The sequence below is a fragment of the Cervus elaphus genome, chromosome 23 (genome assembly GCF_910594005.1).
Source record: "Cervus elaphus chromosome 23, mCerEla1.1, whole genome shotgun sequence".
Lineage (NCBI taxonomy): Eukaryota > Metazoa > Chordata > Mammalia > Artiodactyla > Cervidae > Cervus > Cervus elaphus.
Window position 1 is genome coordinate 72061630 of NC_057837.1, and position 21540 is coordinate 72083169.

The following is a 21540-nucleotide window of genomic DNA, read 5'->3' on the forward strand; positions in this document are numbered from 1 at the left end:
CAAATACACACTGCCCACCAGGACATGTGTGTTTGTTCCCTGGTCCTCCCACTGGACTGCCGCAGAGACGGCAGGCCCAGGGCAGCGAGGGTCCCCAGCCATTCTACCTTGGCTTAGCCTTGAAAATAGCTAGTTGCTTCTTATCTTGGAGAAGGTGGCATTATGCCAGGAGGAGAGGAGAATCAGCTAATGGCAAGTGCGTGTGGGCAGTAGGAAAGGCTGGTGGTTATTTGCATGCTTGGGTTAACCAGAAGATCATGACATATGCAGTGGGCTCAGTTGCTTTGAGAGCAGGCCAGGGTAGCAAAGGGTTCCATTGCCATTGTGGTCAAGTTCTGGGAAGTAAGGGCATGACTAGCTCTTGTTTTTATTGTTCATTTAACAAATGAACTTAACAAGTCATGTCCAACTCTTTGCAACCCCATGGATTGCAACACGCTAGGCTTCCTTGTCCTTCACTGTCTCCTGAAGTTTGCTCAAACTCATGTCCATTGAGTCGGTGATGCCGTCCAACCATCTCATCCTCTGTCATCCCCTTCTCCTCCTGCCCTCAGTCTTTCCCAGCGTCAGGGTCTCTTCCAATTAGTCAGCTCTTCACATCAGGTGGCCAAAGTATTGGAGCTTCAGTATCAGTCCTTCCAATCAATATTCAGAGTTGATTTCCTTTAGGATTGACTGGTTTCACTAGCTCTACCTAAGTTTTATAGTCCCAATACCCCTCCTTGGCTTGGTGGAAGGTTCTCAGAGCCAAGAGAGATTCTCAATGGAAGCCCCAGGGATTGGGAGAGTTGGGACAAGTTTTTATTTCCCTTCCTTGATGGCCCTAGGAGAATCTGGGAATTAGAACTCCAAAGTTGTCTCTGAGGACAAGAAAGCATGGATTGTAAATGTAGCATTCATAGACCAGTCGGGTGTATAGGAGGTCATCAAATCTCTCCATTTTACAGATGGGGAAGTTGAGACCAGAGAGGTGATATGATTGGGTCAAGGGCAGAGGAAGTCAGGACTAGAACTCGGGCTCCCTAGAGCTGAGCAGACACCAAATTCCCTGGATGAAAACTAGGACTGATGGCCTTGGGAGGCACCTGGATTTGGTCAAGTCTCCTGAAACTTCCTCTCAACCCCAGAGAAGGGCTCTGAATCTCAAAGTCTTGTGAGTTTGGCCAGAGGATATTCCATGGTGGTCAAGTGGGTTAAAGAACGGAGACTCTGGGAAGAAATCTGGGGGTCAGTGGGCCCAACAGCAGGTCCCAAATTCTTTCCTATAAACCTATACCTTCCTGAGCTTGAGCTGTCAGACCCAGGACAAATGTCTGACTCTCGACATTGGAAATTCAGCCCAGGAAATAGGGTCAGGGATGCAGGTGGTACAAGCTGGCGGTAGGCCAGGGGCCCACAGATGGGCCCTTCCTGGGATCCCCAGCCCAGCCCCTCCTCCCCTCACCCCCACTCAGGGGTTCTCTCGGAAGACAAGCTCATCCTCTCTGCCTCTGCCCAGGGCCGGTTAATATTCAATAGAAGTTACATTTAGGTCCCCGACCCTGCTAATACTGAGCAAACATTTGGAAAACATCATTCCGTGACTGAGCTCGCGCCGGGCACTGATAACGCCGGCCTAACCTTGAGGAGCCCAATCCCCAGCTGCTGACAGCAGCCCTTTTCTTAGGCCCGCCGCCACTTGGCGCCCTGGTGGGTGCGGGCTGGCAGTCGCTGGAGGGGTGTCGCGGGTGGGGCGGGACCCGGGCAGGGGAGCGCTGCTGGGAGCTGGCCCCCTGTCCAGGGTGGGGGGTCTGGGAAGAGGAGTTTTCTTACCTTGGGACCCCTGTTACACTCCACTAACTCTGGGTTCCCTTTATACTATCTGGCTTTTTAAAAATTTTTTTTGCCATTCCCTGTGGCTTGTGGGATCTTTAGTTCCCTGACCAGGGATCAAACTTACGCCCCCTGCATTGGAACGGCAGTCTTAGCCACTGGACTTCCAGGAAAGTCCTACACCAGCTGACTTCCGTTCTCTGATTTCAACGATGTTTGAAATCAAGAGGGAGTTGAAGAGCTGAATGTCAACATTCCATTGAGAAATGGGGCGTAGATTGCACCCGAGAATCAAAGCTTGTCTCCTTCTGCACCTTCTTTCGGCCACTCAGTGAATATTTATTGAGCACCCATTGCACGCCAGGGTTCTAGTTGCTAGGGCTACAGCAGTGGATGAGAGGGAAGATATTCTGGCTTTCTGGAGCTTTCTTTCTCTTACACAGACAGAGAGTGAAGAAAGTGAAGAGAGAACAAGTACCAAGAAGAAAAATAAAACAGGAGAAAGGGGCAGAACCTGCAGGAGGGATATCCCCATCAGACAGGGTGGTCAGAGAGGGTGTTTCTGAGCGGTGACATTTGCAAGGAGACATGAGTAAAGAGAGGGGGAGAAGCTTAGTTGTGGGGGATGGGGGATGGGTGGAGGGAGAATTCCAGGCAGCGGGAACAGCAGTGGCGAAGACTTTGGAGAGTGGCTGAGTGAGTCCCAGGAACGGCTGGGAGGCAGGTTTGATAGGGAGAGTAAAAGTGAGATGGGGGAGATAGGACCACCATGAGGAAGGGTGACCTGACTCCAGGTACGATGGGGAGGTCCTGGGTTTCCGCAGTGGAGGGATGTGACCTGAGTCGGGTTTTAGGGGATCCCTTTGTCTTCCGAGAGGTGCACAGACTGCAGGGGTAAGGCTGGAAGCAAAGCAGGCAGAGAGGAGGGTCTGAACTCCCTCAGGGCCCAGCCCAGAGTGGGAGCTGCCGGTGGGTTTGCACGGATTACTGACAGCATTTGGAGTGTGTGTGTGTGGTGGTGGTGGGGTGGTGGGCAGGTGAGAGAAAGAGACATAGCAAGGTCCCCAGGCTGGGAGGAAGAATAAAGCTGCCTGTTCCTGAGATGGGAAAGACCAAGAGGAGCAGGTATGGGAAAGAAGCTTACAGATGGGGAAACTGAGGCCCAGAGAGAGGGTGTGGCCCCCACCAGCACATGGAGACTGAGCGGCGGATCCCGCCAGGAACCCAGGTCTCCTGCAGCCTCGTCCTCCCTTCTTAGAGCTTCAACCAAGGCCTCCCAGACTCCAGGGGCCTGTCAGGGCGGCAGAAGGACCATCCTACATCTTGGGCCAAGACTGACCCAGGTGGAGGTGCAAGGGGGTGTGGGGCCCAGGTGGACAGAGGCCCCAGATCTCTGAGTTCCTGGGAGGGGAGCCCCGTGGTGGAGCAGGAGGGAGCCAGAGCTTTCACGAGTGTCTCTGAGAAGGTTAGCCTAGAGCACGTGCGCTTCCTACTGATGACTGAGACCCCAGGGCAGGTGGGGCCTCCAGACCCCCTTGTCCAGGCTTCTGCCTCTGTACTCAGGAGTCCCTGGGCCATCTCCATCACCCAGAGCAATTCATTTTGCTTGTCTTATCCACTTTCACCTGGAAAGGAAGGGACCCTTTTCTAAAACACAGCTTGAAAGCCTGTCACCGAGACAGACGTCCTGCTCAAAATTCAAGACCCGCCTGAAGCCCTCTGCCAAGTCGTCACAGCCTTGCATGCCTCCCATGACGGGTAGATCACTCCTCAAGCCGCCCTGTTGTGTGAGGAGCAGTGGTGGTGAGGGGAAAGTTCTCCCACAGGCTGGCTTAGGAGCTGTTGACCCCCATCCCCACACTCTGACCTGGGCTCTGTGGCCTGGACACTCTCCCTCCCGCCCCCAACTCCCACCTCCGAGTGCGTTCCCTTTGTTCCTGGACAGCCCTGCAGGACAGCCCTCCGGGCTCACCCCTCTCCCCTCGTCCTTCAGCCGCCCCTCCTGCCATGGGACCCCTCTCCTCCCGCTCACTCGCTCTGCCTCCTCACAGCTGTCCAGAATGAACGGGACCGGATCAGCACTCGCCGGTCCAGCTACGAGGACAGCAGCCTGCCCTCCATCAACGCGCTCCTGCAGGCCGAGGTCCTGTCCCAGCAGGTACCCGGGGAGCCTCCCCCACCCCCCTGGGGCCTCCTCATCCCAAAGAGGAATCTCAACTCCACCCCTTTCCTCCCCACCCGGGCCTTAGAGCAGCAGACGGGAGGGCCCTCGGACACCACGAAGGGAAACAGTCCAGGGTCACACAGCCCATTTAGTAGCAAAGACTCAAACCCTGGTGGCTCCGACGGTAAAGAATCCGCCTGCAGTTGCCTGGGTTCCACCCCTGGGTTAGGAAGATCCCCTGGAGGAGAGCATGGCAACCCACTCCAGTATTCTAGGGAGTTCATGGAGATCTCCCGTGGACAGAGGAGCCTGGTGGGCTGCAGTTCATGGGCTCGCAGCCAGTCGAGCGTGACTGAGTGACGAGGCATAGCACCAACCCGCGGCTGGCACCTGGCACTGCGCAGGCCAAGCCGTCTCCACTCTCACCGAGGGGCTGAGATGGGCTTCGCCCCGAGAGAAGAGAGGAGTGGGCAGGCGGGCAGAGTAGCACACTGGGGCTCAGCCAGCCCCCCTTGCTGCGTGACCTTAGGCGAGTCGCAGGGCCTCTCTGGGCAGTGGTTTCTGCACCTTCCGATGAGGATGGGGACTTTTGCCCTGCTTCTCCTCTAGGGCCGACGGGTGTTTTTAGGCTTCAAAGGAGCCGGTGGAGGAGGAGGTAGGGGGCGAGCAGCAGATGAAGGCTCAGAGAGCCTCCTTGGCATCCTCCCTTTCCCTTTCCAGTTTCCCCGGAGCGTCCTTCAGAGCTGAGAAGGTGCCCACAGTCCAGCTCCTCTTTCCCAGGCAGGGAAGCTCTCTGGGGGTGGGGGCTCTCTGCAGGGGACAGAGTATATGGAGGGGATATCCACCCCAGCATTTTCCTCCGCCTCCCCTAGATCACCTCCCCTGTCTCCGGAATCAATGGCGACATTCGGGCGAAGAAGATCGCCAGCATCGCAGATGTGTGTGAGTCCATGAAAGAGCAGCTGCTGGTGCTCGTCGAGTGGGCCAAGTATATCCCAGCCTTCTGTGAGCTCCCCCTGGATGACCAGGTGAGGGTGGACATGGTCTGCAGGCAGTGCGGGCCCTGGGTAGGTGGGTCCTGCTGCTCCCCACCCCACCGGATATGGCCTTGGACTGGTTCGATTTATTTCACAAACGCATAGTGCTCATGTGTGCATGGAGCTGTTTAAATCACTTTACAAATGTTAGCTCATTTAATCCTTCTGACAACCCTAGGGAAGGTAAGTGCTATTATGACCATCACATAGGTGAGGAAACTGGGGACATAGAGAGGTTAAATAACTTGCTGAAGGTCACACAGCTAGTATCCAATACAGCTGGCATTAGAACAAGCAGGGAGACTTCAAAGTCCAGGCCCATAGCCTCTGCGCCGCTACATCTGACAGCTCTCCCAGGTAGGATGTGGGTAGGGGCTCATGGGCAGGGCTTGAGCTGTGGCTCTGAGAAAGATTCTCTGTGTGATCTTGGACAAGTTACTTCCTCTCCCCGAGCCTCCGTTTTCTCATCTGTAAAGTATAAATTGTAATATCCCCTTCAAAAAGCTGTTGGGAGGATGGAGAACATTACCATTTAAAAAGCGTCAGTGGTGTAACAGGACACCTACACTGTCCTGGCCTCCCTAAATGTCAGTTTCTTCCTTGTATCCCACCAAGATGGATTTTCATTTAGCATGTTATTTCCCAAACTACCTTCTTTGGAATACCAAAAATGTCTTAGGGGGAAAAGCTGGGGCTGAGGGAAGGGGCGCTGAGGACAATCGAGTTCCTGAGCACTTGATCAGGGCGCCCTCCGAGGCCTCTGCAGACATTTTCTTTGTTTGGGAAAGAGGAGCTGAACTGGGTCATCAACTCAGCTCCTATGGAAGCTGGGCGGCACCAAAGGACAGTGTTCCAGATACTGGCTCCTGGTACATTTGCTTCTCTGTTTTGTAATTCTGCACAGAAAATTGGCAACATGTGTCGGCCTCTTAAAGTTTCTGAAAAGTCCTCAGGCAAGGCAGCTGTTGAACCTTGGGAAGCCAGGGCTTCTCAAAGTCCTCTGGTGCCCAGGCGCTTCTGGAATGCATTTGCATCACGTGGTGGAACATACTGTGAAAACCCTGGCTTGGCTGGTCCTCACCCTCACACGGGGGTCAGATCGGATGCCTTCTCACACAGATTCCTCGCTGCTTCAGGAGGGATGACAAGGCAGGGATCTTGGCCAGGCTGCCCTGGCCTTCTTCCCTGCTCCTCGTGTTCTGGCCCCGGTCCCCTCTGCTGGAGAGGCTCCATTAATGTTTAATCCCTCCTGTTCCTTCCCAGGGGCTCAGAAGGACAACAAGATTCCCCCCACAAGCTGAGCAATTGTTAACCTCCATTTCCCACCCAAACCTCCCTGGCTGGGGCTCAGAGCATTCTCAGAGAGCAGTGATGGGTGGCCAGTAACACAGAATAATCATTAACGTCGCCACCCACCACCTGCCCACCCCCAGAACAGTCATGTTAGGGGGCTGGACCCAGGGCCAGGAGGGTTCCCAGCTCCCCATTCACAGTGTATAAGGAGCTTATCTTGCCTGTGATGGGTGGGGCACAGCTGGGAGAACTCGGGGATGTTGTCCGTCAACATTGCCTCAGGAACCAAGTGTGTTTGCTTCTTGGTTTGTTTTGGGCATCGACCCATTGAAACTTAGAAGGCTGGGTAGCATTGGATAAGGGGATGGAGGGTTGGAGAGAAAGAGAGATTTGTGCAAGGTCACAGAGCAAGACAGCCACAGGGTTCGACTCTAGGTCTTCTGTCTCTCGCAGAGACATTGCAGTAAGTGACGAAAGTCCTGCATGGTGCCTGAAGTGTAGGAAGTGCTTGATAATCAGCATGCTTTGGTCTCCTTTTGTGCTGGTCATGGAAAGGGAGTTCTCGCCCTCCTCCAAGGCTGTTTGCCTTTGCCCTGCTTTTCCTGTCATCGTCACCAGGCTTCACCTTGGGGGTTCACATGTAAGGACATGGCTGCAACAGGGGCTCAATCTGGGAAGATGCTAAATAGACTGGCTCATCCATTCACCTGTCCCTTCGTCTTTCATTCAAATATTTATTGAATGCCTACTATGTGCCAGGTGCCCTCCTTGCCTTAGAACAACCTCATGTCCTTAGCGAGGCCTTTTATGATTTACCCCATTGCTCTTCATCACATGAGCCTCATCTTCCTTTCATCTTCCCCTCCTTCCTTCCATCCATTTATTTCTTCTTTCTTTCTCCCTCCCTTCCTCTCTCCTTCCTTCCTTCTTTCTCCTCCACCCTCCTTCCTTTCTTTTCACTTTTGTGTCCCCAAACAAGCGTCCGGCACTTGTGGTTGTCATTCAGTCTCTCAGTCGGGTCCCAGTCTGGGGTGAGACCCTGTGGACTACAGCACACCAGACCTCCCTGTCCTTCGCTAACTCCTGGAGCTTGCTCAAACTCATGTCCATCGAGTCGGTGATGCCATCCAACCATTTGATCCTCTGTCACCCCATTCTTGTCCTGCCCTCAGTCTTTCCCAGCATCAGGGTCTTTTCCAGTGAGTCGGTTCTTCTCATCAGGTGGCCACAGTATTGAAGCGTCAGCTTCAGCGTTAGTCCTTCCAATGAATATTCAGGACTGATTTCCTTTGGGATGGACTGGTTGGATCGCCTTGCAGTCCAAGGGACTCTCAAGAGTCTTCCTCAGCGCCACAGTTCTAAAGCATCAATTCTTCAGCACTCAGCCTTCCTTATGGTCCAACTCTCACATCCATACATGACCGCTGGAAAAACCATAGCTTTGACCAGACAGATCTTTATTGGCAAAGTGATGTCTGGCACTTAGTAGGCACTAACATCTGATGACTGTAAGAATGAGCAATCTGATGAATTAATGCATAAAAGCATTTTTGCTTCCTGGTTTAGTCTGCTAAAGAATTTCCAAACTCCCTAACCCAACCTTGCAAATAAGATCCTTGAGGCTAAAAAAAAAAAAAAAGATCCTTGAGGCTACCAGCCTGCTACCATTTGACCAGTCCCATCCTTGGTCCTCATGCAAGCACTGAAGCAGGTAGTTCTGAAAAGGCAGGTGATGCCCTCCTGTGGGCTGGCAGGGCTCCCATCTACCAGACTCCAGACTCAGACTTCAGTCTTCCAAGTCTTCTCTGTCCTCTCTGCAGGGAAGGGGTTGGTCAAGCGGATCCCTGGCCAAGGACCAGTGCTCACACCCTTTGCCTTGGGAACCAGCATCCATGTCCAGATTCTTACAACAGAATCTAGAATCTTCTAGCTTCAAGTGGGTGGGTGCTCTAGAGATCTCTTGGAGCAGTGATTTCCCAAACACAACCATGCATCAGAATCAACTGAGGAATTTATTAATTTCAGATCCCTTGGGCCCACCCCAGACAAAGAGAGTCAGTGCCTTGGGTAGTAAGACCTAAGAATCTGTGTTTTACAAAACACCCTTCATCATGTTACATAGCTGATCCATGAGTAGGAATTCAGAACCCCCCAAAAAGCTCTAAAAGTTTTAGAACTTTTTGGGTTTGTAGACCCTCTTGAGAGTCTGATGAAAGCCTTTAAGTCTCTGCTAACACACACACACACAGAGTGTTGTTACAATTTTACCAGGCATACAGGCACACAGGCACACAGAAGAGGCCCAGAGGGGAGAGTTCGGGAGCAGTTTACCCCGAACGCAGCAGTTCAAGGGCAGAGTTGGCATTTGGTGTCCCGGCTCTGAGCACAGGTTGTTTCCCCTTTCAGGGGTAAGCTGAAGCTTTTCCATGTTTCTAGTTTTATCAGTTATGAGAGGAAGGCAGCAGTTTTCTGATGCCCATCTTATCATTCAGACTGGTAAAGGCAAGCAGAACACTAATGCTGACTTGCTCAGGGTCATTGGTGGGGAGCAGCCTCCCCAGGGGTGTAGATGCCTTCCCAGGCATACGGATACCGGACGCCATCCCCTCTCTCTTCCAGGTGGCCCTGCTCAGAGCCCACGCCGGCGAGCACCTGCTGCTCGGAGCCACCAAGCGCTCCATGGTGTTCAAGGACGTTCTGCTTCTAGGTGAGGGTGCTGTCTGCCCAGCCAGGGCTCTGCAGGGGCATGCCCAGCGTGGAGCGCACCCGGGCATGGGAGATTTCCATGGTGGTGTGCAGAGTGAGGGAGGCAGATCAAGAATGGTCTTGTCCTCAGTATTCTCAACTGGATACCCGATTTAGATGCAAGGAAATGTGGACTCGAGGAATTAAATTCCCCAGCATTCACGTTACAGCACAGTCAGGCTTAGCCCTGGGATAACCTGTGCATTCAGATGCACTTTCTGGAGAGGGAGCCAAAAAAAGAATGAGTGACTTGCAGGCATTGGACTGGGCCCAGAGCCTGACTTCTTAGGACCCCTTTCATATCACCCAAGCTCCATTCTTCAAGGGTGACAACAGACCACAAGACTGATGACATTCAAGGGCTGCTTGGGAGGCAGCCAGGAATGGCACAAACCTCAGTCTGTGTCACCTATGCTTTCATAACATGTTTGTTTATTACTCTAACTTCTTATATAGGGCACACCGTGGGTCCTAGTCTGAGTACTTTACAAATACTAACTCCTCTAGTACAACGACCCAATGAGATAAGCTCTATAATTTATTCCCATTTTACAGGTGGAAAAACTGAGGCACAGAAAGTAATTTATCCAGATAGATCTGGCTAGTCAGTCGAAAAAGCAAGATTCAGCCCAGGTGGTCGAATTCCAGAGCCTGAGCCCTTACCCTTGGTGCTTTTATGCCTCCCAAGCAGCCCTTGAATGTCATCAGTCTTGTGGTCTGTTGTCACCATTGAAGAATGGAGCTTGGGTGATATGAAAGGGGTCCTAAGAAGTCAGGCTCTGGGGCCCAGTCCAATGCCTGCAAGTCACTCATTCCTTTAATCTGGGCCTTGGCTTCCTCATCTGTAAGATGGGCGTGACAGCCCCCACCAGCCCCTCCTCCCGTGGGCAGCCGCTGCATTTATAACTGCAAACAGCAAAAGCTGGAGGAGAGAGGTACTCCCCGGTGCTTCCCATCCCCTCTCTTTCCCAACCCATCCAGGCAATGACTACATCGTCCCTCGGCACTGCCCGGAGCTGGCGGAGATGAGTCGGGTGTCCGTGCGTATCCTCGATGAGTTGGTGCTGCCCTTTCAAGAGCTGCAGATTGACGATAACGAGTACGCCTGCCTCAAAGCCATCATCTTCTTTGACCCAGGTACAGCCCACTCCTCCCACCCTCCCCTGATTCCCCAGACCCTCTGTCAAACTGCTCCCACTGGGTTACGAACCCCGAGTTTGCCACCTCATCTCTCCAGTACAACAATCAGGAGAGGACATCTTTATCAGCTCCATTTAACAGATGAGGAAAATCGAGGCTCAAATGACTGATGTGACGATGGGGCACACTGACTCCAGAGGCTTGGTTTTTTTCTTTCCCATCTTACCCTTCTTTCCCTTCCTCTCTGCTTTCTGTTCCTTACCTCTTACCATCCTCTTTTTCTTTCCCTCAAAAAAACTTTTTATCAAAATAATATCTGCACATACTTAAAATGAAAATAGTCCTCCCCACTCTACTTTTCCTGTCCAAAGCCTACTCCCCAGGAGGAACCATTTCTGACTCTTTATACTGTTTCTTTTTATTGCCACCTCTCCAGCTCTAAATAAAATGCTAAACTTTCTACTTCTTGATTTATCCATTTTAGAACATATTTTTCCCTCCTATGATAGTTGAGAATTGTATTTTTCCCCATCACCACTCCATCTTTTCTCTCCCATCGTCCTAATACATTTTTCTTGGAATTTCAGTGTCTCTACTGATTGCCTCTATAATGTTCTGCACTTATGCTTTTATTTCTTGTTCCATCAACTGTCAGCAGTATCTCCTAACCTTTCATTAGCAGGATAAAGATAATGTATTCGCATTCTCCCTCTTCCATCTACCGACCTCCCACCCATTTTCTTTTTTTTCTTAAGATTTTTTTCAATGTGGACCATTTATAAAGTCTTTATGGAATTTGTTACAATATTGCTTCTGTTCTATGTTTTGGTATTTTGGCTTCCAGGCGTGTGGGATCTTACTCCCAGACCAGGGATCAAACCCACACCCCCTGCCTTGAAAGAGGAAGTCCCCACCACTGGGCCCCCATACAACATTTTTGTTGTTGTGATTTTGTGAAAAACCTGTTTTCATTTCATGATGTCAAGATGGACGCCCAGGCTCCAAAGCTTCCTTGCTTTCTTCTGTCCTTCCATGTTAGAGAGGTCCTACCTTGTGCCAGGCACCATCCTTAGTGCCAAGCCCTCTCTGAATGGAGATTGAGTCTAGTAAGCATAGTGAGGAAGCGGAAATGAGCACTGCGTATGAAGCACTCACTAAGGCTCTTGTTGATTTCACTCGTTACTTGCAATATGGTATCTGTGAGGTAGGAATTGCTATTATCTCCATTTTACAGATAAGAAAATTGAGTCACAGGGAGATTGATAGACTTGCCCCAGGTCACAGAACTAGGAAATGGCAGAGCTTGGATTTGAACTTCAGACTCTTCAGCTCTCAAGCCCATGTTCCTACCTATCACACGCTATTCCTGGTTTCTTGAGGGGATAAGATTTCTAGTTGCAGTTTCCTCCAGAGCCTGGCCCAGGCTGTGTACCCTGTGGTGCTTGGCGTGGGGCTGGATGATAGGAACTGCTCAGTCAAATGTGCAGGATTACTGATGCTGAGTCAGGGCCAGCAGCCTGGCCTGGAGGGGCTGGTGACCTAGGTCAGGGCCGGGCATGTGGGTGGTGTTCAATAAATGTTTATTGACTGAATGATAGAATGCACAAATGTGGCTCAGGAGAGAGAGAGCCCTGCGTTGGAAATGTGGGTGAAATTATCTTTCTGCTGCTTACTTTATCTATAAAAGAGACAATAGATGTCATCCATGAAGGTTGAGATTAACTATTGAATAACCACTTCAATTACTTTCCCGGTTAAGAATCTAAAATTTATCCATCGCTTTTTTTTTTTTCATTCATTCACCCTTCCATCCATGTACCTATCCCTTCATCTAGTTATCTGTTCAACAAATATTGACAATGCATGGTGCTAGGTGGTGGGTTTAAAAGATGCATGTATGCTGTATAGAGATCACAGTCTAGCAGAAGAGACATTCCATCCTGTGTGCTCAGTGGTGACGAAAGAGCCACAGAAGTTTGGGGACCCCATGAACACGCAGAGTGCAGACCTGGTAGGGTGGAATGGAGAAGGCATCCCAGAGGAAGTGTGATCTAAGCTGAGACCCCAAGACCACACAGGCAAGGGAGCAGGCCAGCGGGGAGACAGCAGGAGATGAGGCATCAGATGCCTCCTGATGAGGCAGCAGGAGAAGCAGTGCTGAGGCCTGGATGGTGGGGCTTTTTTTTTTTTGGCTGAATCGTGAGACATGTGGAATCTTAATTCCCTGACCAGGGATCGAACCAGCATCCCTTGCATTGGAAAGTGGAGTCTTAACCACTGGACTGCCAGTGGGACCTTAACTGGGAATCAGGAGCCCTAATTCCACATCATGGATCTGCCAACAAGTGGTTTTGTGGTCTGGGCCAAGTCCTTTCCTTTTTGTGTGCCTTGGTTTCCCCATCTGTAAGAAGAGAAGGTTACAAGGTGCCCTCTTGGGAATGTTCCTGAAGTCTTGCCCCAGCACTGCTAGGATTCCCTAGGTGCCCTCGGGTCTAGGTCTCCCATCAGAGCCCCCGGAGTAAGGGGACATTGGGTCCCACCTCCCCAGACGCTCCAGGTTGGCCCTCTGCCTCCCTGGCATGATCCCTCCCATTGCAGATGCCAAGGGGCTGAGTGACCCAGGCAAGATCAAGAGGCTGCGTTCCCAGGTGCAGGTGAGCTTGGAGGACTACATCAACGACCGCCAGTACGACTCGCGTGGCCGCTTCGGCGAGCTGCTGCTGCTGCTGCCCACCCTTCAGAGCATCACCTGGCAGATGATCGAGCAGATCCAGTTCATCAAGCTCTTCGGCATGGCCAAGATCGACAACCTGCTGCAGGAGATGCTGCTGGGAGGTTAGTGTCCACCCGGGAGGGGCTGAGAGGTGGGCGGGGCTGGAGGCCACTTTTCCAAGAGACCAGCCGCACTCATGCAGAGCTGCGTTCACCTCTCAGCTCCATCACTTTCTCACTCTGTCAAAAAGTGAGAGTGTTAGTTGCTCGATCATGTCCAACTTTTTGCGACCCCACGTACTCTGTCCATGGGATTCTCCAGGCAAGAATACTGGAGTGGGTTGCCATTGCCTTCTCCAGGTGATCTTCCCAACCCAAGGATAGAACCTGGGTCTCCTGCACTGCAGGTAGATTATTTACCATCTGAGCCAGTGGGCGGGGCTGGGGGAGGTAGCCTCTCTAAGAGACAAGCCTCATGCAGACCTGAGCTCACCACTCAGCTCCATCACTTCCTTGCTCTGTAGCTTTGGGCAAATCCTTTTATCTACTGGAGTCTCAGTTTACTCATCAGGAAAATGGGGACAGTGGCCTGTTAATTCAGGTGCTGAGAAGTTACCATGTTCCAGTCACCGTTCTAAGTGCTGGAGGTTCAGCAGAGGACAAGAGTCAGTTCTCCTGGAGGTTGTGTATGAGTGTATATATAAGTGTGTGTGTGTGTGTGTGTGTGCGTGCCAGTGTATATTAACACTCGGGGGAACAGATGATAATTGAGTATATAATAAAGAGGGCAGCTACAAATTTTGAAATTACCAAGTAATACAATAGAGTATAACTGAAAAGGGGCCTCTTTAGACAGGTTGGTCAAGGAAGACCACTCTAAAGTGGTGGCTTTTATGCCACAGATCTGATGGAAGGAAAGAGAACATTTAAAAGTCAAAGGAGAAACACTCCAAGCACCAGTAACTAGTGCAAAAGACCCTGAAGCAGGAGAAGTTTGTGTGTTCGAGAAAGATAAGATTGTGAGATGAGAGGAACTGTATGAAATGAAGATAGAGATTGGGCAGAAACCAAACCATAAGTATAGTCTCAGAGGTTATGGTTAGAGGTTGCATTGTATTCTCACTGCGACTCTTAAAAGAAGAGTAGAAAATCAGACTAATGTTTTCAACAAACTATCCCGATTGTTGGGTAGAAAGTGAACATCAGAGGGCAAAATGGAGACAGGAAACCCCTGAGAAATGTCACCATGTTCAATCAGGGAAAGGACAGGGAGGCTTGGACCAAGGCATGACTGGAAATTGACCAACACAGATGCACTTGAACATCTATTTGGAGGAAGAACTCACAGAATTTGCTGATTGATCAGACAGGGGCAATGGGGGGAAGGGAAAGAGTCAAGGATGAAACCTACATGTTTGCTTGCAGGAACAGGAATGGTGGTGGACTAATTTACTGAGATGGGGAAGATTCGGGGGGGGGGACAATTTGAGGCTGAGGGTGGGGGTGGGGGTGAAGATCCATTGTAGAATTTAGTGAAGCTTGAAATGATGTTAGATAGTCATGTTGAGTTATCCAGGAGGCGGATGGATATTTGAGTCTGTTGCTCAAACAAGCCCAAAGTTGGGGATGAGAGGCAGCTTAGTGGTGTCCCAGAAACCAGATGCCAGAGGAGATGGAGGAAGATCTAGTCAGGAGGATAAGAGAAAAGCCAAGGCAAGTCCCAGAAGCCAAGAGCAGAGTGTGTTTTAGTGTGGACAGAGCATTTAATGGTGTTAAATTTCACAGGAGGGGGAAGGAGGCTCTTGGCGATTGTGTTGAGAGCAGTGTCAGTGGGAAAGGAAACCAGGGGAGGGTGTTGCAGAGTGAGTGAGTTGGAAAGTGGAGAAGTGGAGACAGCAAGAGTCGACTGCCTTTGGAAAATGTTTTGCTCAGAAGGGAGCTGGGAGAGAGCTAAGGCTGATTGCAGGGGAGTGATTGTGATGATGTGCCATGGAATCTTGGCTGGACTAAGAGGGATGAAGACAGGTGACAGTGAAAAGTGGGGGCCAGTGAAATGACAGCCTCAACGGGGCTGAAGAAGTTCTGCAGTGATGGTGCTAAAGGAAGTGAGCTGGAACGATAGGAGGCGGGGTCTAAATAAAGATGCTTGAACGTGAGACTTTGGAGTGATGTGACGTGATCACTGGTGATAGCCAAGGGCAAGGTTTCTCAACCTCAGTGGATTCTTGGGTCTGGATCATTCTTTGCTGAGGGGGCTCTTCTGTATCTTCTTTGGCCACATGACTGGCCTCTACCCGTGATACACCAGTAACACTCCTTCAGTGGTGACAGATACTCAGATGTTGTCAAAGGTCCCCTGAGGGGCCCAAATCACCCCTGGCTGAGAACCACTGTCACATGATAACTCACGTCTTTCTCACTTTGACCCTGTGGATGCAGGGTCACCGTGAATCAGGTGTCACTGAGGCTAGGATCAGGAAGGAGCCAGATCAACTTTGGGTAAAATAATCCATCTCTTTGGGCCTTGTCATCTCATCTGTAGAATGAGGTTAATAATGATTCCCAGCCTTTAAGGCTGTTGTGAAGGTTAAGTTATGTCAAACCTGGAAAACGCTGTAAAACAGTACCTGGCACGTAGTATGTTGATAGCAATCATTGAAACAGGTATAGTTTTAAATTTTTTTCTCTATTTATCTATTTGGCTGCAATAGTTGCAGTATGCAGTATGCAGCATACATACTTAGTTGCAGTATTTCCATTATCCATGGAAATGCAGGATTTCTGTTGCATCTTGTGGGATCTTTTGTTCCGGCACTTGGGCTCTCTATTTGTGGTGAATGGACTTATTTGCATGTCCCAGGTGACTCAGTGGTAAAGAATCCGCCTGTCAGTGCAGGAGCCTCAGGAGATGCAGGTTTGATCCCTGAGTCAGGAAGATCCCCGGAGAAGGAAATGGCAACCCACTCAAGTATTCTTGTCTGGAGAATCCCATGGACAGAGGAGCCTGAGGAGCTTGGCGGGCTATAGTCCATGGTGTGGCAAAGAGTCGGACGTGAATGAGCACAACAACACGAAGTGGGATCTTAGTTCCCTGACCGGGGATTGAACCCAAGTCCGCTGCATTGCAAGGCAGATTCTTAGCCGCTAGACCACCAGGGAAGTCCCTGAAACAGGGTATTTTAAAGACCCCTTTCAAGCCCTAAAATTCCGTCATTGTTGTGTTAGTGCCATAGCCTATTACTAGACCATATGCTATGTATATGGCACTGTCATTCTCTTGACACATATTTTTGAGGCAGTTGCTGTGTTCCAGACACTTCATTAGGATCTCAAAGAGAGAAGAAAGATACACCTGTAATTGTAATGTTCACAGACAGAAGTGATTGTTCCCCAAAGACGGGTTACAGATAAGTGACTATGTGAATTCCAAGGAAGGAGAGGTTACTTTCTACTGAAGTAGGGAGAATCAGGAGAGGCTTCCCAAAGGAGGGATCATATGAGTTGGAATTTGGACTTGGGGATATTGGTGGGGGTGGAGGAAGTGGGATAGAAGGCATCTTTAGCAACACAGGAGCAAAACACAGAGCTAGGTCAATCCAGGGGATGTGGAGATGCTATAAATAGGCAAGTTGGGCTTCAGATGTGGGGGATGAGGCTGAAAGGTGAGTTGGGATCAAAAGGTTAAGCATCTGCATACCAAGGAGCTTTGAGAGACATTGATTGAATCCATTATATTAACATGCAATCAATACACTGCTTGTTGCAATATCTAAATGATCTCACAGCTTCCTTATATACTCCTTGTTCCTTTCAAATCACTTTTGTCCTCTTGGTTTGTGAGTCCTCTCAATACCTTCATGAAGCCTGTGAATAGGAATGGAAACCTCAGTTTGTATGTGGGCATGTTCCATCATGTCTGACTCTTTGTGACCCCATAGACTATAGCCCACCAGGCTCCTCTGTCCATGGGATTTCCCAGGCAAGAATACTGGAGTGGGTTGCCATGTCCTACTCCAGGGGATCTTCCCAACCCAGGGATCAAACCTGCATCTCTTGTGTGTCCTGCATTGACAGGCAGATTCTTTACCACTTCGCCACCTGGGAAAGCCTCAGTTTACTAACCCACAAATAGGAGCCCAGTAGGTGCTGTGAAGATTGGATGCGCAGGTTGATGGCCACACTCTCGGACGATGGTGCCTCAAGATGGTGCCGTGGTCTTTATCCCAGACTCTCCATCCTCACTGAGCATCTTCTACCTGCAGGGTCCTCCAGTGAAACACCTCATGCCCACCACCCCCTGCACCCTCACCTGATGCAGGAACACATGGGCACCAACGTCATTGTTGCCAACACGATGCCTGCTCACCTCAGCAATGGACAGATGTGTGAGTGGCCCCGGCCCAGGGGGCAGGCAGGTGGGCAACTTGAGCTCTCCCCTGGAAGGGGCGAGGTTGGGGCCTGAGAGGGAATCTGGAGAAGGTTGGGTCTAAAAGATGGGAAATGGGGCAAAACAGTTCTCTGTGCTCCAGAGTAGGGAAAGAGGGGTAAGATGGTCCATTTGTTAAGGCTGCTTATTCAGTGAGGTGATTGACAGCTTCCCCTGAATGAAGCTGTCCTTAGATGAGGCAATCCACTGGGTAGATTGGTTGAGGATGTCCATTGCAGTGAGGTTTCCATTAGGTGATGTTGTCTACCAGGTAAAATTGTTTACTGAAGTTAGACTTCCCAGTCGGGTAAGACTGTCCATTAGACAACTGGGTGAGACTCTTCACTGGGTGAAGGCTTCCCATGGGCTAGACTGTCCTCTGAGGTGAAATCTCACAAGAGTGAATTTGTCATTGGGCAAGGTCCTTCAAAGAAGAAGATTATCATTGGGATGAGAGGGTCCGCTAAGATGAGATCGCATTTCACTGAGATTGTTCTTTGGGGAAGTTGGCCTTTGAATAGAGTTGGCCAAGAGGATCATAGTCAAAATTACATTCTGAACTTGTCATGGGGGTGGGGACTTCAGTTTCTGTTACTCATCTACCTAACTATCAAGGGAGAGTATTTCTTGAGCCAGTTAGCCAGCTCCTTGGGTCTCATCTACTGCTGTTCCTTTTGTCCAAGAAAGCTTGATCCTGTCACATGTCCAAAAGTCCTTAGGGAGACTCAGACCTGGACCCCAGTTTGGGAGAAGCATCCAGTCTCCATATCAAAGGTTGGAGGAGATGGGGGTTGTAGGGATGTGGGCAAAGGTTCTAACCACAGAACCTGGCCCAGCTCTAGCCTTCCAGACCTGATAGAACTTAGACTTGGTGATCTGGGGCTCAGAAGGTTTGAGCTGTAGGAGTCCTTAGAGATAATCTAGTCTAATTCTCTCATTTTGTAGAAGAGGAAATTAAGTGTCAGAGAGTGGGGAGGACTTCTCCAGGGCTCTTCATTGAACCCCCAAAGGGCTGGAGTTCTGAGCAGCCCTGTCTGTCTCTTTGCCCCTCCAGCTACCCCTGAGACTCCGCAGCCTTCGCCCCCCGGTGGTTCAGGGTCCGAGCCCTACAAGCTTCTGCCTGGAGCCATCGCCACCATCGTCAAGCCCCCCTCTGCCATCCCGCAGCCGACCATCACCAAGCAGGAAGTCATCTAGCAAGTCACTGGGGGGCGGGGGCTCTGCTGGCCTCCCAGGCCCCTCCGAGAGCCCCTGATGGTCACTTGGTCACAGTGAAGCAAGCTGTGACCACAGGCCAGTCCCAGAGCAGTGATGGGAAGGGCGCAGGCCCTTGAACTCGGGCTGTGGGTTGCATCCCACTGCCCCCCTTCACCACTTGCTCTGGATAACGGCACTGTGACTTGGGGAGACCCCAGCTGGAAAATCCTCTGCTGCTTGGACAGCTTTTCTCCTGCTGAAACCATTGCCTTCCCCTCATCCTTCGCCCCACTTCTTCACCCCCAAAGGGCTGCCGCCTGGAGACCACACAAGCCCTTGCTGAAGCACGGCTCCCTCCCCGCTCAGACTGTGTAATGTTGCACACAGAGCCCTTCTGGGCTGGGTCACGTGGCAGCACCTCCCCCACCCCTGTTCTGCTGCCACAGCCACCGCTGTCCTCCTGAGTCATCCTCGTTTCCCCAAAGCCACCTCTCCAGAGGCCGAGGAAGACGTGCAAACAACACCCCCAGTCATCCCGGGAGCATTTAAAAAGCACTGACGAGCTCGGTGCCGTGTGGGAGACTCTCGAGCAGGTGGACACCGTTTCTCCTCTAACCCCTGGCTCTTCCCTTCTTCTGGGACTTGGGAGGGTCCTTTGGGTCAGAATGATGGTCCCTATAGGCTGCTGACCATGAAAGAACAATCCAGGGTGGACACTGCAGCCAGGACCTAGAGGGGAGGCTAGGAGGGGTCAGAGAAGGCAGGAAGGGGTGGACTATCCAGCAGGCCTTTAAGGAAAGGCTGGCTTCTGGCTGGTGGAACAGGTGAGCCAGAATATTCTAAGGAAGACCAGGCGGGGAGGTGAGAAGGAGGCCGTGGAAGGAGGCGATGAAAGATGGGGTTGTCTGGAGGAGAGGGGGTGCGCTGGACAGCCTGGGGATCTTGAATGCCAGATGGAGGCGTGGCGACTTGGGTCCCCAGTCTGAGTGGCTGGAGAGGCATGTGCAGGGAGCCGAGCTTTCAGAAACTAGAAGATCACAGTCCTCCAGAGGTCAGAAGTTTGGGAGAGAGCTGGGAGATCAGATGGGGCCTGATGGTGTCATTCAGGTGAGGGAGATGAAGCTGGGGATGGAGAAGACAGGTGGGTGAACCTCAGGTGAGAGCGGCATCGAGGAGGAATTATCCCACCGGGCCTGTCTCGAGCGCTTCCTCCCAGCACTTGACCTGCACCATCTGCTTTCATCCTCCTTATTACCCAGAGATCGTTACTGAAGAGGGAATTGAAATCTCGGTGGTTAAATCATTTTTCTGGAACTCACACAGCTAGTAAGTGACCCAGACTTGATCCCAGGTCTGGGAGGCTCAGGTGCTCTTAGCCTCAGTGATTGAACATCTTCTCTGGAAAGGCCCCCTCTGTCCTCACTGGTGTTGAGTTGAGGGCCTTCCTGCCCGCTTCAGCAGCCTTGGAAGCCTCATTCTCCCCAGGAGCCCTGCCCACTCCCAGGACTAAGATTGACCTGAGGCTGCACTAAAGTCCACTTTGGGCCCAGAATCCTGTTTGCTGATAAACATGGAGAAGTTGTGGTTCCTAGACCCCTTTTCTGTCTCTTCAGTCCCCAAGTGTAGGGAAGGGGCGTTCAGCAGTCCATCGTGAGATGGACTGATGTGACCTGGCATGCCGGAAGTGGGATGTGTGAGTGGGGGCAGGGGAGAGGGAAGAAGAACTGGGTTTGAGACCTGCTCTGTGAGCATCACTCAGGGTACCTTCTGAAACCATTAAACCCCAGAATCAAGCAGCCAGTACTCATCCATGCAGAATTTTAGAGACTTTGTGAAAATTCTGGAAAGTGCCACTGGCCAGTGTGAATTAAAGGGATGTGTCCTGGGACTAGTGCTTAGGCAGGAGAGTAAACAGTCAGACTGACTAGCTACCCCCTACGCAGGCTTCTGAGTAGATGCAGGTAGCACCCCGGTACCCCCCAAATTCCACCATTAGGGACTGCTTTTTGTGAGAGAGGCAGGAAGGGTATTGGGATGGGATGTCCGAGAACAATCACCACATCTCCAGTGCTGTCAGAGTTGGGGTTCCCCCTTCCACCAAGCCAAGTCTTCAGTCCCAGGAGAGGTTGTTCCCTGCTCAGGGCAGCCCAGCCTCACATAGCCACCCCTCATTCCTGAGGCATTCCCCCAGAAACCCCAGCCAGGGTGCTCAGATGGGTCTGGGGTAAGGTAGGGAAGCTGGGGTCATTTCTGGTCATTGTCATTCCCCCTCTTTGCTACCCTGATCCCCTCGCCCTGCCTCACTGTTGCCCAGACTTCTGCCATGGGAACAAAGCTGAGATAAGAAGTTCCCTTAGGGTGGGGTGGGGTAGCTGTGATTTTTAACGGTAGCCAATCTTCTGGGCCAGGGGCCAATTCTTGGCCCCAAATCAACCTCCCTGGAAGAGAAATCCATGCCACTTTAATAATTTTATTGCCATGCAGGAAACACAAAACAAAGAGAATGTATTTTTCTGACTCTAAACTGAGGCCACCACGTTGGAAAAATCTTTATTTTCACTACCTGAGTCGTGGTCCTAAAACATACAATCTCATAGACTCAAAGAGGGTTGGAGGGCAAGCACAGACCCTGTAATTCCTCCACTGAGACAACCTCTTCTCTGGGTGGTTCTCAGTAGCTTCCAGAACCCACACAGCTCTCCTGAGGGTGGACAAAGGGGAACAGGGCCTTGGAAATGGACGCTCCTCGATTTCTTGTGATGACCAAGCCAATTACCTTTGCCAAATCGCTCCGTGATTTGCCTTGATTGTGATGAAGTTAGAAATTCACATTGAGCAGTTCTGAAAGTGGTGGGCTGGCGTCCCGCCAGACTGATCAGCATCTTCCCATGGTGGATGTCATCGGGTCCTGTCACTGCCACCCAACGGGGCAAAGAAGCAAAAAAGATTTCTTACTCTTGTGCATTTTAACAAAAGTTTATAAAAAGAAATAAATGGCGCCTATGTTTTCTAAG

General features: G+C 51.1%; 1 protein-coding gene across 3 annotated transcripts in view; it reads left to right on the plus strand.

Moving 5' to 3' along the window:
• The window catches only part of HNF4A (hepatocyte nuclear factor 4 alpha), a 64736-nt gene extending 43196 nt beyond the window's left edge, over positions 1-21540 (plus strand). For 2 of the 3 annotated variants that reach the window (XM_043884358.1, XM_043884356.1), the window contains exons 4-10: positions 3864-3970; positions 4849-5004; positions 8926-9013; positions 10033-10188; positions 12790-13026; positions 17166-17318; positions 18384-21540. In XM_043884358.1, the coding sequence (XP_043740293.1) occupies positions 3864-3970; positions 4849-5004; positions 8926-9013; positions 10033-10188; positions 12790-13026; positions 17166-17318; positions 18384-18526 (1040 nt within the window). In that variant the 3' untranslated portion in view covers positions 18527-21540. The remainder of the gene's footprint in view (positions 1-3863; positions 3971-4848; positions 5005-8925; positions 9014-10032; positions 10189-12789; positions 13027-17165; positions 17319-18383) is intronic. The other variant, XM_043884357.1, reaches the window with a different exon arrangement.